The sequence below is a fragment of the Microcaecilia unicolor genome, chromosome 2 (genome assembly GCF_901765095.1).
Source record: "Microcaecilia unicolor chromosome 2, aMicUni1.1, whole genome shotgun sequence".
NCBI lineage: Eukaryota > Metazoa > Chordata > Amphibia > Gymnophiona > Siphonopidae > Microcaecilia > Microcaecilia unicolor.
The window spans coordinates 571,315,873-571,332,136 of NC_044032.1; the positions used below are offsets into that span (position 1 = coordinate 571,315,873).

The following is a 16,264-nucleotide window of genomic DNA, read 5'->3' on the forward strand; positions in this document are numbered from 1 at the left end:
TATTTGTTCTCATTGACAATGTTACTGTGTTAATTCACATGTAGATTTTAGTCCTGCCCAAACCACACCAGGGGCGTAGCCAGACTTTGGTGGGAGGGGGGTCCAGAGCACAAGGGAGGGGGCACATTTTAGCCCCACCCCCACCCCCGGCGCCGTCGACCCCCCCTGCCGATGACCCTCTTGACCCCCCTTCCTGCTGCCAACCCTCCCCTGTGCAGGACGTCAGACTCAGAAACAGAACGAAGGAAGAAGAGGACCTCGGCTGGCGGGGGTTGGGGTCCCCAGCCAACAAAGGTAGGCGACGGCGGAGGAGGGTTGTTGGCAGGAGGGGGGTCGAGAGGGTTGTCGGCAGGTGGGTCCGGGGCCAAATCTACGAGGGCCCCACGTAGCTATGCCCCTGAACCACACCCTATTGAATCGCTGAATGATGTGGATCTCCTTGTGTAAATGGCATTTTTCTGAAATCAGAATCCATCTTAATTAAGGAGCATAAAAGTTATGCTTATAAATTTAGGCATGCCATTCATTTTTCTTGATTTATGAGCCTAGTGCACAAAATCAGTACTAAGCTTTCAACATTTTCCCTGTCCTAAATCTGCCACCGTTGCCAGCCACTTTTTATGTTCCTAAATTTAGGAGTTTAGTGAAATTTTAAGTCCAAATTTAAGCTCTCTGCCCTAATACATTTTCAAAGCGGCCAATTTAGGAGTATAGCCTTCAAAGTTCAGAGCATAAATTATTTGAATAATGAGCTTATTATTCTTAAACCTGAATTATTCCTTAATCTCCTGATTCCATCCAATTCTCTAAAAAGGCAACTTATTTTCTTACTTCTGCCTTGCTGCCGTCCCAGAATTCTCTGTAGGCCTCCTTCTCCTCTTTTTCCTGATATCACTGAGGAGGAAACCGCCCACCTTCTTTCCTTCTCGAAATGCACCACCTGTTCCTCTGATCCCATCCCCACCAACTTACTAAACACCATCTCTCCTACTGTCACCACCCCCCCCCCATCTGTCATAACCTCAACCGTTCTCTCTCTCCACTGCAACTGTCCCTGACATCTTCAAGCATGCTGTAGTCACACCACTTCTCAAAAAACCATCACTAGACCCTACCTGTCCTTCCAACTACCGCCCCATCTCCCTCCTATCCTTCCTCTCCAAGATACTTGAACGCGCCATTCACAGCCACTGCCTTGATTTTCTCTCCTCTCATGCCATCCTCGATCCGCTTCAATCCGGTTTTCGCCCTCTACACGCGACAGAAACGGCACTCACTAAAGTCTGTAATGACCTGTTCCTTGCCAAATCCAAAGGTCACTACTCCATCCTCATCCTCCTCGACCTATCCGCCGCTTTTGACACTGTCAATCATAATTTACTTCTTTCTGCACTATCCTCTTTTGGGTTCTAGGGCTCTGTCCTCTCCTGGTTCTCCTCTTATCTCTCCCACCGTACCTTCAGAGTACATTCTCATGGATCTTCTTCCACCCCCATCCCGCTCTCTGTTGGAGTTCCTCAGGGATCTGTCCTTGGACCCCTTCTTTTTTTAATCTACACCTCTTCCCAGGGCTCGCTGATCTCGTCTCATGGTTTCCAATACCATCTTTATGCTGACAACACCCAGCTTTACCTCTCCACACCAGAAATCACTGCGGAAACCCAGGCCAAAGTATCAGCCTGCTTATCCGACATTGCTGCCTGGATGTCCAACCGCCACCTGAAACTGAACATGGCCAAGACCGAGCTCATTGTCTTTCCACCCAAACCCACTTCTCCTCTCCCTCCACTCTCTATTTCAGTCAACAACACCTTCGTCCTCCTCGTCTCATCTGCCCGCAACCTCGGAGTCATCTTCGACTCCTCCCTCTCCTTCTCTGCCCATATCCAGCAGACAGCCAAGACCTGTCGCTTCTTTCTCTATAACATCAGCAAAATTCGCCCCTTCCTCTCCGAGCACACCACCCGAACTCTCATCCACTCTCTCATCACCTCTCACCTTGACTACTGCAACCTACTCCTCACTGGCCTCCCACTTAACCATCTATCCCCACTTCAATCCGTTCAGAACTCTGCTGCGCGTCTTATCTTCCGCCTAGACCGATATGCTCATATCACCCCTCTCCTGAAGTCACTTCACTGGCTTCCGATCAGGTACCGCATACAGTTCAAGCTTCTCCTACTAACCTACAAATGCACTCAATCTGCAGCCCCTCATTACCTCTCTACCCTCATCTCCCCTTACACTCCTACCCGTAACCTCTGCTCACAGGACAAATCCCTCCTCTCAGTACCCTTCTCCACCACCGCCAACTCCAGGCTCCTCCCTTTCTGCCTCGCCTCACCCTATACTTGGAATAAACTCCCTGAGCCCATATGCCAAGCCCCCTCCCTGCCCATCTTCAAATCCTTGCTCAAAGCCCTCCTCTTCAATGTCGCTTTTGGCACCTAACCATTGTATCTCTATCCAGGAAATCTAGACTGCCCCCCATTTGATTGACTGCACTTTTTTGTCCTTTAGATTGTAAGCTCCTTTGAGCAGGGACTGTCCTTCTTTGTTAATTGTACAGCGCTGCGTAACCCTGGTAGCGCTTTAGAAATGTTAAATAGTAGTAGTAGTAGATTCCAACCTGTGCAGGCCCATCTAGCTAAAACATTCTAATATACATGCATATTTATTACAAAGTTTCAATATGTGGTCTTCTTTAAAGGAATTCAGAGTGTTGCATGAATAATCTGTTCTTTTGTAATCTGCTCAAATGTGGCAGTGCACCAGATAACATGATAGTTGAACTATTCCCATTTAGAAATATATTTCTGTACCTTTTTCAAGTGTGTAACCCCATCCGGTTATCCAGCAAGAAGAAAACACGTTATTTCTGAATTCTTTTGATGGGAGGCAGATTGGTTTCTGATAAACTAAAATGGCAAAAGCAGAAACATTTACAACTCAATCAAAGTAGTAATGGATTTTTTAAAGGAAGTATTTTTGACATCAAAAGCTATCTTGCTTACGTGTATAAGGCATTGGAGTTCCAAGTTTAAATAAAGCAATGTCATAGCCCTTTTCTGCTTGGTCATAGAGGGGGTGAATAATAATTTCTTTGACAGTGAAAAAAGGTGTGGTTTTATTTATTTCAGACTGACTTGAGATTCCTCCATAAATAATCCAAATGTCATTCCTTTTCAACCTATAAAATAAACATTGGACACATGAAATACTGCTTTCAGGTAGTACATAAACTGTGTTTTAAAAAGATGAGATCAGATTGGTTGTGCTTGGCCATGTCACCGCCTTTGATATTAATAGTGTCTATGATGAGGAGTAAGGAAGTAGAGAGAGGTGAAGAATTTATATATAAGTGAATACAAACAATATGGGATCCCTTTATAAAAGCGCAGGAGGGCTAACGCATGGTAGTTCACGCCCAATTGGCACTACCACTGGGGTAGTGCAAGCACCCGGCAGTAATTCCAAGTTCGGCATGCGACGAATCACATGGTAGAAAATAATTTTCTATTTTCAACCACAGGGGGCATTCCCGGCAGTAACCAGCAGCGCGCCCACTCTGGGGCACGCTGCATGGTTATCACATGGGTAGAACGTGAGCCCTTACTGCTAGGTCAAAGGGTAGCGGTAAGGGATCAGGCCATAAATAGGTGCACTCTAGTTTTAATATTAGCACAGGCCCATTTCTCGGCCCATTAAAAAATAGCCTTTTTCCTAGCACACCTAAAAGACATGCCCACACTACCACAGGTCACTTTTTACCGTGGCTTTGTGAAAGGACCGCTATGTATAAAGCAAGATCACAATGAAATCTGAAACAGAGCCCTGAAGGAGCTGTGTTGGTGAAACAGTGGCCATTGTCAGCATAGTGGCACAGCATTTTTCATAGTTAATCTTCTGATTCTCCAAACTGACAAGCTGTTACTATACCATCTCCATGTCAAATGTTTAACAAAATATTAATTAAAAGTTTTGAAGCACTCTAGATGTTTTGTCATAGGGGCCTTTACTAAGCTGTGGTAAAAAGCGGCTTGTGATAGTTTTGGCACATGAAATCGGCATGTGCTAGGCCACCTTTTTTACCATGATGGGAAAAAGGCCTTTTTTAAAATAGGGCAGTAAATGGCCATGCACTAATATCAAAATTAGAGCAGGGCTATTTACTGCCTGAGCCCTTACTACCACCTATTTAGAAGGCAGTAAGAGCTCACACACTATTCGTACAGTAATCGGGCAGTGCGTGGCAATGTGGCCGTGCTGCTGATTACCACCGGGAACACCCCCTGAAGTAGAAAATAGAAAATTATTTTCTACTGTGGGAAACGCCACATGCCAACTTCAGAACTACCGCTGGGGTCCTGCACTACCCCAGTGGTAGGGCCAATTTGGTGCATGCTACCCGTGAGGTAGCCCTACTGTGGCTTACTAAAAGGGCCCCATAGTTAAGTATTCCCAATAAATTCAGTAAAAGTTTGGAATAGCTTGGATTTTTGCAGCCTTAAATGAAACAATGATCTGGTCAACACTAGAGAGTGGAGTTGCTTTTATGTGCTGAATTTGAAGATTATTTTTGTGCCTTATAGATATTATTATATGAAAGTATCACTAATAAAGAAAAGAAGAAAGAAAAAAATTGATTTTGAAAAGATAGAAATCATATACTGGTTGCACAAAACTGAATGGAATTATTTATGATTAAGTTAAATACACCGTGGCATAAGATTAGTCACTGATGTCTTTTTCTCCATCCACTGGTGCTGATATTTCACCCACCACCTCTTATTAATTTTGCTTTGATAAACTATTGACCAGGGGGTCCTTTTACTAAGGTCAGCTGAAAAATGGCCTGCGGTAGTGAAGACGTGTGTTTTGGGTGCACGCAGAATCATTTTTCAGTGCCCCTGCAAAAAATGCCTTTTTAAATTTTTGCTGAAAATGGGCACGCTGTAAAATGAAATTTGCCGCACATCCATCTGGGGTCTGAGACCTTGCTGCCAGCCATTGACCTAGCAGTAAAGTCTCACACGGTAACCGGGCGGTAATGACCTACATGGGCCAAATGCTACTTGGCGCACATAGCTGCAGAAAATAAAAAATATTTTTCATGAATGCGTAGTGGACGTGCGCCAAAAATGAAACTACTGCAAGGGCCACGTGGTAGCCATGTGGTAGCTCCATTTTGGTACGCGTTGGGCGCACGTAGACGCTTATCAGCTTAGTAAAAGGGTCCCCAGATTTTTAAATATTGAACCATTCTGAACTACATTCATATGACGAAAGGTCTTTTTATAGGTCTGTTCTGATAAGAAAAATCACCCTGCAGAAGAGTGATACTCACTGCTCTGGGATACAGTGGGCAGCTGTTAATATCCATTGATTATTAATTATCGATCCTCCACAAATGTGTCTTGAAGATGAAAATCCTTTGATGTGCAAACTCAGTTGCCATGGCCAATTGTTTATCGAGCTATTCTTTCCTCCAACAACTCTTAAGAACTCAAGTTTTTCTGACTTCCCACACACTATTAAAAAATTAAAAAATTTTTTTTTAAGAGAAACCATTTTATTGCTTGATATGAAATGTTTGCTTTATTTCTAGGCAATAGCAGATAAGTGAAAGGACAAGCAACAAAACATAATATTAATAGAATGGCAAAGACTGAATTTCACAGGACTGGCTTCATTTCTAATATCTAAACCGAAAGAAGAAAACCAAATGCTTCCACAAACAATCCAAATGAAATAGTCACAAGAAAATTAACGTGTTTTATAGGACTATCCAGCTCATTTTCGAAAGAAGGGTACCCATATTCTGACTCAAATCCGGAGATGGGCGCCCTTCTCCCGTGGGCGCCCAAATCGGTATAATCGAAAGCCGATTTTGGGTGCCTCCAACTGCAGTCTGTCACGGGAACAAACAAAGTTGACGGGGCGTGTCGGAGGCATGGTGAAGGCGGGACTGGGGCATGTTTATCGGTCGAGGAGAGATAGGCGCCCTCGGCCGATAATGGAAAAAAGAAGGGTGGCAGTAGCGAGAATTTGGGCCACTTTTTTTTTACCCTTTTTTTCACGAACAAGTCCCCAAAAAGTGCCCCAACTGCCCAGTTGACCACCAGAGGGAATCGGGGATCACCTCCCCTGATTCCTGCAGTGGTCACTAACTCCCTCCCACCCAAAAAAAAGAACTTTAAAAACTTTTTTTTGCCAGCCTGTATGCCAGCCTCAAATGTCTTACCCAGCTCCATCACAGCAGTATGCAGGTCCTTGGAGCAGTTGTTAGTGGGTGCAGTGGACTTCAGGCAGGTGGACCCAGGCCCATCCCCCCCACCTGTTACACTTGTGCTGGTAAATGGCAGCCCTCCAAACCGCCCCCAAAACCCACTGTACCCACATCTAGGTGCCCCCCTTCACCCATAAGTGCTATGGTAATGGTGTAGAGTTGGGAGTGGGATTTGGGGGGCTCAGCACCCAAGGTAAGGGATCAATGGACTTGGGAGGCATTTTAATGTTTTTTTTTTTTTACTTTTTACAAGTACCCCCTAGGGTGCCCGGTTGATGTCCTGGCATGTGAGGGTGACCAGTGCACTACAAATCCTGGCCCCTCCCACGACCAAATGCCTTGGAGTTGTTCGTTTTTGAGCTGGGTGGCTTCGGTTTCCATTATCGCTGAAAACCGATACTGCCCATCTCAAATCTGCCCAATTCCGATGCATTTGCCCAGCACCAACCGTATTATCGAAACAAAAGATGGACACCCATCTTTTTTGAAAATACAGTCTGTCCCGCCCCTTCACGTACCCGTCTTCGGAGATAGTCGCCCAGGGAGATGGGCGTCTGCATTCGATTATGCCCCTCAGTATCATCTTGATGCTTTAGGGGCTCTTATACAAGGCGCACTAAAAATGGCCTGCGGTAGTGTAGACGCGTGTTTTGGGCGCACACAGAATCATTTTTCAGCGCATCTGTAAAAAAGGCCTTTTTTAAATTTTTGCTGAAAATGAACGTGCAGCAAAATGAAAATTGCTGCGTGTCCATTTTGGGTCTGAGACCTTACCGCCAGCCATTGACATAACGTAGTAGTAGTAACATAGTAAATGACTGTAGATAAAGACCTGTACAGTCCATCCAGTCTGCCCAACAAGCAGTAAAGTCTCACCCAGTAACCGATCGGTAATGACCTAGACGCGTCAAATGCCACTTGGTGTGTGCCCAATACGTATGTCTGAAAATAAAAATTATTTTTTGGATATGCATATTGGACGTGTGCCACAAATGAAATTACCGCAACAGCCACATGGTAGCCGGGCAGTAACTCCATTTTGGCGCACATTGGGTGCGTGTAGACACTTTTGTGGCTTAGTAAAAGGGCCCCTTAGTTTCTTCCACTCTTGTGACTGTTTCATTTCTAATATATCAAGGTAATTTTATAATGGGATGCCTATTAAGGATGGGCTGCTAGAAAATTTTCATTTCATGTCATTTTCTGTGTCGTTTATGGGAATTTTCATTTTATTCAGATTTTTTTTTTGTCATTTTTTCATTGCAACAGCAATGTCATTAAGAGTGTGCCCTCTTTGCAAACAATCAGAAATTTAATGTTTTGTTCATATGCTGTCAATAGTGTGAACTGTTTTAAAAGAGCGTACGCTAGTCACAAAGATTGTGCCCTATTTAACATAGTAACATAGTAGATGACGGCAGAAAAAGACCTGTACGGTCCATCCAGTCTGCTGAGGAGGAAGGAGGTGTTTTAGAGAGCTCTGCTGACTTCCAGTGGAAAGGGAGTGAGACCTAGCTCCCTCCCCAAGGATGAGGAGGGTCCCTGGGGAGAAGGCCTCAGGAAAGTCCCAGGCTATGGGGCCTCCTGGGGCCCGGGACCAGAAGGCCGAAAGGAGTGGCTCTCTCCCTGGTTTGACTACCGGGAGAAGGGAAAGGAGTCCAGTGGACCGAAGGGAGAAGCAGCCCAGTGGAGGCCACCAGAGCATTTCCCCCTCCATGGCCCAGCTTGCGGAAGGTAAGCGAGAAGACAGTGGAGGGGGGAGGAAGATAGTACAGGCCCCAGAAGGGCGCTTCCAAGGAAGGGAGAAGGAAGAGGCGATGGAAGTTTGCCAGAAGCCTTTGCTGGGGGCAGCTGAGAGTGAGAGTGAGGAGAGTGGATCGTCAGATGAGGAGTTCCTTGAAGTGAGCTATGACCCTGATGATCCAGCAAGTAGTGTGGTAAATATTGTAAGACGAATTAAGCTGGTGGAAAAAGAAGTAGTGGAGCTAGGAAAACGTCTGAAAATGGCAAGAACTATGTGTAAATTTGCCCCAGCGGAGCACAGACAAATGTATGTTAAAGAGGAAGCCCGGATATCAAAGTTGTTGGGGAAAAAAGAACACTTGTTGAACTGTTTAAAAAAGGGCTCTGTGAATCCTTTGAGGGAGCTCTATGTTAACCGAGAAAGGATGGCTTCAATACCACAGTCTGGGGGTTCAGGAACACTACAGTTGCAGCAAGCTTCAGTGTCTTCAGCAGCATTAGACTCAAAAGAGTTGTCTGGGTTCAGAGGTGACCCCACTTTAAAATACATGAGACAGTTGGCAACACAGTCCAGAGCACTTACCCAGCAGCCAGAGGATAAGGAGGCAGCGGCAGGACATGGCTCTGAGGTGGGGGCTGGAGTAGAGATCCTACCTGTGGAGGGGAGGACAGAACTCAGTAACTTTTCAAAACTCCAGATAATGGAGGCAGCAGAGGGAGATGCAGGTAGCAGCCTGTTTTCTACAGAGGTGGTGGTCGAAGTCTCAGAGGGCTTACCTGCAGTTGTGCAAACAGCAGAGACAGTTGCCGTGAAGGAGGCCCTGTTGGAAAAGGGTCAGCAGAGGCAGACTCCGGTATTTTTGGCCGGGTCTGCAATGACTGAAGTGGAAACCGAAGCAGCATGGCATCTGGAGAAGCCCCGCCCACGAAGTCCGGGAGCAGGGGAGGTCTTCCCTGAGCATGGAGTAGCTGGCGGTTTACAGGAGAGGGGTCGGAGAGAGAGGAATAGGAGCGGGCAGCAGCTGGGAGCTCATTTGACCAGCTGTCCATTACAAGAGGTGAAATCGGGGGGTGCTAACAGCCAGCCTGTGGCGGAATCAGGAACAGACAAGCCATGCCCCCGGGAAGCGCCAGCCATTGGGAGAACGCAGGAGGGACTGCACCAGAAGCAAGGGGGAAGTAACCCGATTGTTGAGAGACTTTCGTTGACTACAGAAGTGGACATGGCAAGTCTAACAGATGTGCAGCGGGTGGTGGAGCAGACCTGCCAGCAGGACGGCTGGGAGCGAGGAGCCAAGGGGAGCGGCGGAGTTCCGGAGGCTTCGCCCCTGGTGCCGGAGGTTGGAGGGAGTTCGGGGGCAGAGCGAGCAGGGAGTCTGGTATCGCCAGCTGCAGACCTGACTGGGCAGGTGCCAGAGTATCGCCAGGAGACAGAGGAGAGGAGGCGATTAGCCCAGAGGCTGGAGCCTGCAGTGGCAGGGACGAGCAGGGACGTTCCAGGAAGTGGAGATGGGCAGGACAATCAGTTGGAGGCAGCCCAAGCCGCAGAACTGACTATGGACGTTGCTGGATGTTTGTCTGAGAGGGAAGGGGACGGGGGACAACGGGAGGGGGAGGGGGCTGTGGATATTGAGGAAGGGAGAGGGATGAGGGGAGGGGCAGAGGGACAGAAGGGGGGGGAGGCAGAGGGAAGGGCTGGAACAAGTGTGGAGGGGGGGCGGTGGGGGCTGGGGTCCAAGTCCTTTGCGGCAGTAGTCCAGGGAGGGGGAAGGAGGGAGGGGGGGGAGATCGGGTGGTTTTGAGGGCCCAGGGAGGGGTTGGGGGGGAGCGGGGACAGGGGGTGGACAGCTGCCTAAGCGGCGAAATGTGGTACAGCTCAAATGGATAGGGGAGGGGGCAATGCCCTCCAGGGATCGGGTCTTGAGGCTGGTGATGGGGATGGGGTTTATACCCGAGGACTTTTACGCGTGTATACACCCCATCAACATCCCAGAATATGACTTGAGCTTCATGACCCAGAGGGGGATGGAAATATTCTGGGAAAGGTACGAGGGGGTGAGGGGAAAGGGGGAGTGGCGGGACCTCAGGGCCATTCCAGTCAGCAAGCCGGACCTGGTGCAGATCACCCTGCTCGTGAGAAATGAGTCTATCTCTGGGGCAGATTTAGCCTACTGGCTACAGAGGTACGCGGAGCTGAGATCCCCACTTACAAAGTTACCGGATCCAAGCAGGGTTTGGGCAGGAGGTTGGGGAGCCCTGGTCAAATTGAGACAGGAGAGCCATGTGGTCCAGCACATTCCTTCGGCTGCCTTTATCGGTCGTGACAGGATACTGTGCTTTTACAAGGGGCAGCCGCGGCAGTGCTTCAGATGTGGTTCGTTTAGGCACTTCAGCATGTCATGCCCAGTGGTAAAGTGTGGAAGATGCGGGGATCAGCATGCCACAGAGGACTGCACCGCGATCAGGTGCAACCTCTGCGGCGGGTTAGGCCATGCATATCGGAACTGCCCTAGGGCGGCCCATAACGAGTGGGATATGTGGGGGAAGGGACGGGGAGGGGGGGGTAATGGAGGAGGGGATAGGGCAGGGGGTGATAGGCAGGGAGGGGCATGGGGGGGAGAAGGAGGGGATGCAGGAGGGGGGGGCGGCAGGGGGCTGGGTCAGGAGTGGAGCAGGGGGGAGGGGGGGAGTGGGTACAAGTGCCACAGAGGAAAGGGAAGTTTCGGAGGGGGGGGAAAGTAGGGGTGGGCAGGGAGGGGTCGCTGCAGGGGAAGAGGGGGGGGAACAGATTTCAGGTGTTGGAGGAGGAGGAGGAGGATAGGGAGGTTGGGAGGGAGGAGGAAGAACAGGGGGAAGGAGAAGAGGTGGAGTTAATGGAGGAAGAGGGGGCGGCAGGGGGGATTGGAGAGGGCAAACGGAAATATGAGGAAGCACTGGAGGAGGGTACTGGTGGTAGGAAGAAGGGCGGGAAGGCTCTGGGGGGAGGGGGAGGGGGGAGGGAGGAGGAAGAGGGAAGGGAGGGAGGGAGGGGAAAGGGGAGTAAGAGGAAAGCTGAGGGGGCCGGGCAGGTGGTGAAGGCCCAAGTGCAGGCTTGGGGGGACAGAGTGGAGCTAGAGGAGGATTTGGAGGACTTGGGGGAGGTGGAGGACTCGGAGGAGGAGGTAGGGGGCGGGGGTGAAGAGGGGAGAGGGAGGGATCAGGGGGTGGGTCCGGATAGAGCAAAGAAGAAAGGAAGGAAGAAAGGGGGAGGGGGGGGTAAGGTGCAGACAGGACGGCTGCGGGGGGGGGGGAGGGGGATCTGGCAGGGGATGATGTAGACCGCATAGCAGAGGACCTGCTTCAGGGTAAGAAGGGGGTATCCCAGGAGATAAGGAAAGAAGTTGGGAGTGAGCAGACCCGTGACTCGCAATGAGGATGGCAGGCTTAGTGTTGACATTTGCCACGCTGAATGTGGCCAGCATCGCCTCTCCGAAGAAGCAGGGTTTAGCGTATGACTGGTTCGCGAGGGTCCAAGCAGATTGCTTCCTGCTCCAGGAGACTCGGCTGCGGTCCATTGAGGTGATCAGGCGGGCAAGGCGGGCCTGGAAGTGGGGTCCCTCGGTGTGGGGGTTGGCGGGGGAGAGGTATGGTGGGGTGGGGATCTTATTTAAGTCCCACCGGGTGAATATTCAGCGAGTGGTGGAGCTGGGGGTGGGGAGATGTCTTGTTGTGGATGCGATTTGGGAGGATAGAGCACTGAGGGTGGTGAATGTGTACGGGCCCCAAAGCAAGAAGGAAAGGGTGCTCCTCTTTGGGAAGATCAAGCCCTACCTATACACTTCGCGCCAAGTAGTCTGGGGGGGAGATTTTAACACCATATTGCGGAAAAAGGATAGTGGGGGACGATCGGTACAGGTGGGCTATGACGGGGTGAGGCTGGCAGGGATCATGCGGGAGGCGGAGCTGGTAGACGCGCATGTGGCCTTCTGTGAGGAACAGGAGGGGTTCACGTTCTTTCGAGGGCAGTGTAAAAGTAGAATCGATAGATTCCTGGTAAAGAAGGGGGTTTGTCTGGGGGGTCCACGAACCGTGGACGTGGACTTTTCAGACCACCACATGGTCCTCCTTCAGGTGGGGGGGGCGGCAGCGCAGAGGCCAGGGAGGGGGTTATGGCGACTAAATTTAAAGTGGTTAGGTAGCGAGCAGGTGCGGGAGGAGTACCGCCGGTTTTTGGAAGATCAGGTGTCAGTGCAGGGGGCATTTCAGTCATTGGGGGAGTGGTGGGATACAGTGAAAAGACGAACGCGGGGATTCTTTCTCAGACAGGCGAGAAGGGAGGGGAGGGAAAGGACAAAGTTGGGCATGGCAATAAAGAAAAAGAGGGACACATTGATTTCACAAGGGGGGAGGGAGGAAGAAATACATGATCTCCAAGCACTCCTGGAGCAGGTACAGTACAACCGCTACACCTCCTTGGTGTATGAGCGGGACTTCGGGAAAATGTGTAGCCCGGACCCCTTCGCATGCTGCCGGGAGCGGAGGGCGCGCAGGGTGATGGAGGGGGTGCGGGATGCACAGGGGGTCCTGCAGGACACCAGGGAGGGGATTCTGGGGGCAGTGAGGGACCACTTTGCGGCGTTCCTTTCAGCCCAGCAGATTGATATGGAGCAGATGGAGTGTTATGTGGAAGGAACCCCGGGGATAGGTCACGGGGGACCCCAGCTTCAGGCCCTCTTGAACCCGTGGACAGAACAGGAGGTGGAGGAAGCCATCGGGGCGCTCCACAGGAAGACCTCGCCGGGGCCGGATGGGCTAACAACTGAGTTCTACCAGGCCTTTAAGGAGCAGCTGGTGCCGATCCTGGTGAGGGTATGGGGGGCAGCCCAGTTGGAGGGTTCCCTGCCTAGTTCCTTGACAGAGGCGGCTCTTATCCTACTAAGTAAGGGGAAGGACCCGGCGATGCTGGCCAACTGGCGGCCTATAGCACTGCTTAATACGGATCGAAAAATCTTCGCGCGAATGCTATTCCAGAGAATGAGGCAGGTGTCTGGGGATTTGCTAGCAGCCTCGCAAGCATGTGGGGTTAAAGGGAGAGGGGTCTTGGAAGCTGCAGCGGGGGTGCGGGAGGGGGTAGAACGCAGTAGAGTGGGAGGGCATGGTAGGCTGTTGGTAACACTCGACCAGGAAAAAGCGTTTGATAGAGTGCAGTGGGGTGTCCTATGGAGCATTCTGGAGCGCTATGGGTTTCCGAAGGGTTGGATAGAGCAATTACAGCTACTCTATCGGCATGCGGGGTGTTTTCCCCTGGTTAACGGGTGGAGAGGGCAGGGGTTTGAGGTAGGGGCAGGGGTCCGACAGGGGTGCCCACTCAGCCCGCTGTTGTATGCATACGCCATCGACCCTTTTATAAGACGGCTGGAGAAGGGGGGGGCGGAGGGGCTGGAAGGGGTGGAGGTGGGGGACAATAACCAGTTAAGGGTCGTGGCGTATGCAGATGACGTTACAGTGTGGGTAGCGGACCAGAGGGAGGGAGGTAGATTGCAGAACCTGATCCAGGAATACTCGCAGGCAACAGCGTCGCAGGTCAATTTTCAAAAGTCCAATAGCCTGTGGGTTGGGGATCAGGGGCTGCAATTTGAGTTGGGAGGTAGGTTTCCTACAGCTGTGGAACGTATACGGGTCTTGGGAATATACTTCGAGAAGGGGGATTATAGGCTCTACAACTGGGATAGGTGTCTCCAAGAAGTGAAGGGGAGGGTGGATAGATGGAAGGGGTGGAAAATGACCATGGGGGAGCGGGTACAGCTCATCAAGGCACACTTAGTTCCTTTGTTTCTGTTCGTAAGTTACATCTGCCTGCTGCCGGAGAGCCGGTACGCGGCCTTGTATGGGGTGTTCTTCCGGCTGCTCTGGGGCAACAGGACGAATCCGGTAAAACGGAATGTTACCTATCTGCCTAGGAGGGAGGGGGGGGTGGGCATGATAAACCCAGTCCTGTTTTTCAGCGCTTTGTTCCTGCAGTTCAATCTGGGGAGGGCGGTAGGGCGGGAGCCACCGGGGTGGGCTAGGAGTGTCCTGCAGTGGTGGCCGAGATATTGGGACCTATGGCGGGAGGGGGGGAGGGTAGTGGCACTGCGAAGGGGGGCTCCGGGGGGGGTGAGTTATTGCAAGACCCTAGTGAAATTGGTGAGGGTGTGGGGGCTGACGGTGGGGGAGGTGAAGGCAGGACAACGGGGGGTCTGGATGGACAGAGTACGGGCGCAGGTGTTCTCAGCTCCTCTGGCGCTGAGGGACGCGCCGGCCCCACGGATGCAGCAGGGGTTACGGTTGATTGCTTCGAACCGCATCCCGGTGAAGTATAAAGACCTGGCGTGGCTGTCCTTTCACGGTAGACTGTACGTCCGAGGAAATTTGAAATATCGCAATGTGCGGGATAGAGGGTGCCCACGGGAGGAATGTGCTGGAACTGAAGAGACGATGGAGCATTTCCTGGTGAGGTGCCCATTTACAGTCCAGGTCTCTGACCGGGTTTCCTCGTTGCTGCAGATCCCCAGTTTCCGCAACTACAGCTATGCGGACTGGGTGTATGGCCCAGAGGGTGGAGAGGGACGCGGGGATCCGGTAACACGCTTTCTGATTTCGGTGATATTGCGGTACTGCCTCTGGATGGCGCGCTGCAGGGTGTCCCTGTACCAGGAGGTCCGGCCGGCGGAGGTAGTCAGCTGGGATGTGGTAAGGGCGGTGCAGGAAGCGGCAAAGTGGGAAAGGGTGGAAAAAGGGGTGGGGGTGGCTTCGAGGTGGTGGAGACACGTGAGGCTTAAGCCGCCATGAGGGGACATGCTTCCCAGGGGATTGTGTGCCAGTTGTCTGAAGGGGTTGTGGGGGGTCGGGGGGGGGGGGTCGATCCATTGTATTATTGAGGAGGGGGTGTACATAGATAGGCAGACCATGTCTAGCTAGGAGCCTGGGGTTTGATTTGCATGTCCAGTTTTTTTCTTTGGTCTTTCTAATAAACAGTTTCCACTGTACTATTGAGGAGGGGGAGGGGGTGTACATAGATAGGAGGACCGTGTATAGCTAGGGGCTTGTTTTTGATTTGTATGTTATTTGTTTTTAGTTTTTTCCAATAAAAAGAGTTTTCCAGTCTGCCCAAGAAGATAAATTCATATGTGCTACTTTTTTATTTGTACTGTCCTCTTCAGGGCACAGACCGTATAAGTCTGGCCAGCCCTATCCCCGCCTCCCAACCACCAACCCCGCCTCCCACCACCAGCTCTGGCACAGACTGTATAAGTCTGCCCAGCACTATCCTCGCCTCCCAACTACCAGTCCCGCCTCCCACCACCAGCTCTGGCACAGACCGTATAAGTCTGCCCAGCACTATCCCTGCCTCCCACCACTGGCTCTGGCACAGACAGAATAAGTCTGCCCAGCACTATCCCCGCCGCCCAACCACCAGCCCCGGCACAGACCGTATAAGTCTGCCCAGCACTAGCCCCGCCTCCCAACCACCAGCTCTGCCACCCATTCTAGGCTAAGTTCCTGAGGATCCCTTCCTTCTGCACAGGATTCCTTTATGTTTATCCCACGCATGTTTGAATTCCGTTACCGTTTTCATCTCCACCACCTCCCGCGGGAGGGCATTCCAAGCATCCACCACCCTTCTCCGTGAAAAAATACTTCCTGACATTCTTCTTGAGTCTGCCCCCCTTCAATCTCATTTCATGCCCTCTCGTTCTCGTAAACATTGTATACACAGTGAGGCGGATCCTATATATGTTGCCTAAAAAATCCACATGAAAAACATTCTTGCCTAAGCGTATTCTGTAAGTGGCGCCTAGGTTTAGGTACGGTATAATAGAATACGCTTTGTTGATATCCCAGTGCCTAAAACAATGTGCATCCATTTATACCAATGAAAACATGGCATAAATCCCGGCACGTAGATTTAGGTTCAGAGGGCCATATTCTATAACTACACACGTAAATTTCAGAATACCCACGAAAAAAACATTTCTCCACCCATAACCATGCTCCTTTTTGTCTGCGCGCGTTAGAAGTTGGGTGCAGTGCATTACAGGATATGCTTTGTGATTTGTACATGTAAATTCTAATTATTGCCAATTAGTCTTCATTATTGCTTGTTAAGTGCTGTTATCAACGCTACTTAGCTTGTTAAGCTGATTAAGTTATGCACATTGTCATAGAATCTGCCTGGATTTCAGCGCAGATCTCTAGGCATGCTATATAGGA

At 50.7% G+C, this 16,264-nt stretch overlaps 1 protein-coding gene across 1 annotated transcript in view; it reads right to left on the bottom strand.

Annotated features, from left to right (window-relative positions):
• The window catches only part of KLKB1 (kallikrein B1), a 194,811-nt gene that overhangs the window by 43,260 nt on the left and 135,287 nt on the right, over positions 1-16,264 (bottom strand). Inside the window, exons 22-24 of the mRNA XM_030192212.1 lie at positions 5,348-5,531; positions 3,015-3,190; positions 2,823-2,918 (exon numbers count right to left, since the gene is read on the bottom strand). Coding sequence (XP_030048072.1) covers positions 2,823-2,918; positions 3,015-3,190; positions 5,348-5,531 — 456 coding nt within the window. The remainder of the gene's footprint in view (positions 1-2,822; positions 2,919-3,014; positions 3,191-5,347; positions 5,532-16,264) is intronic.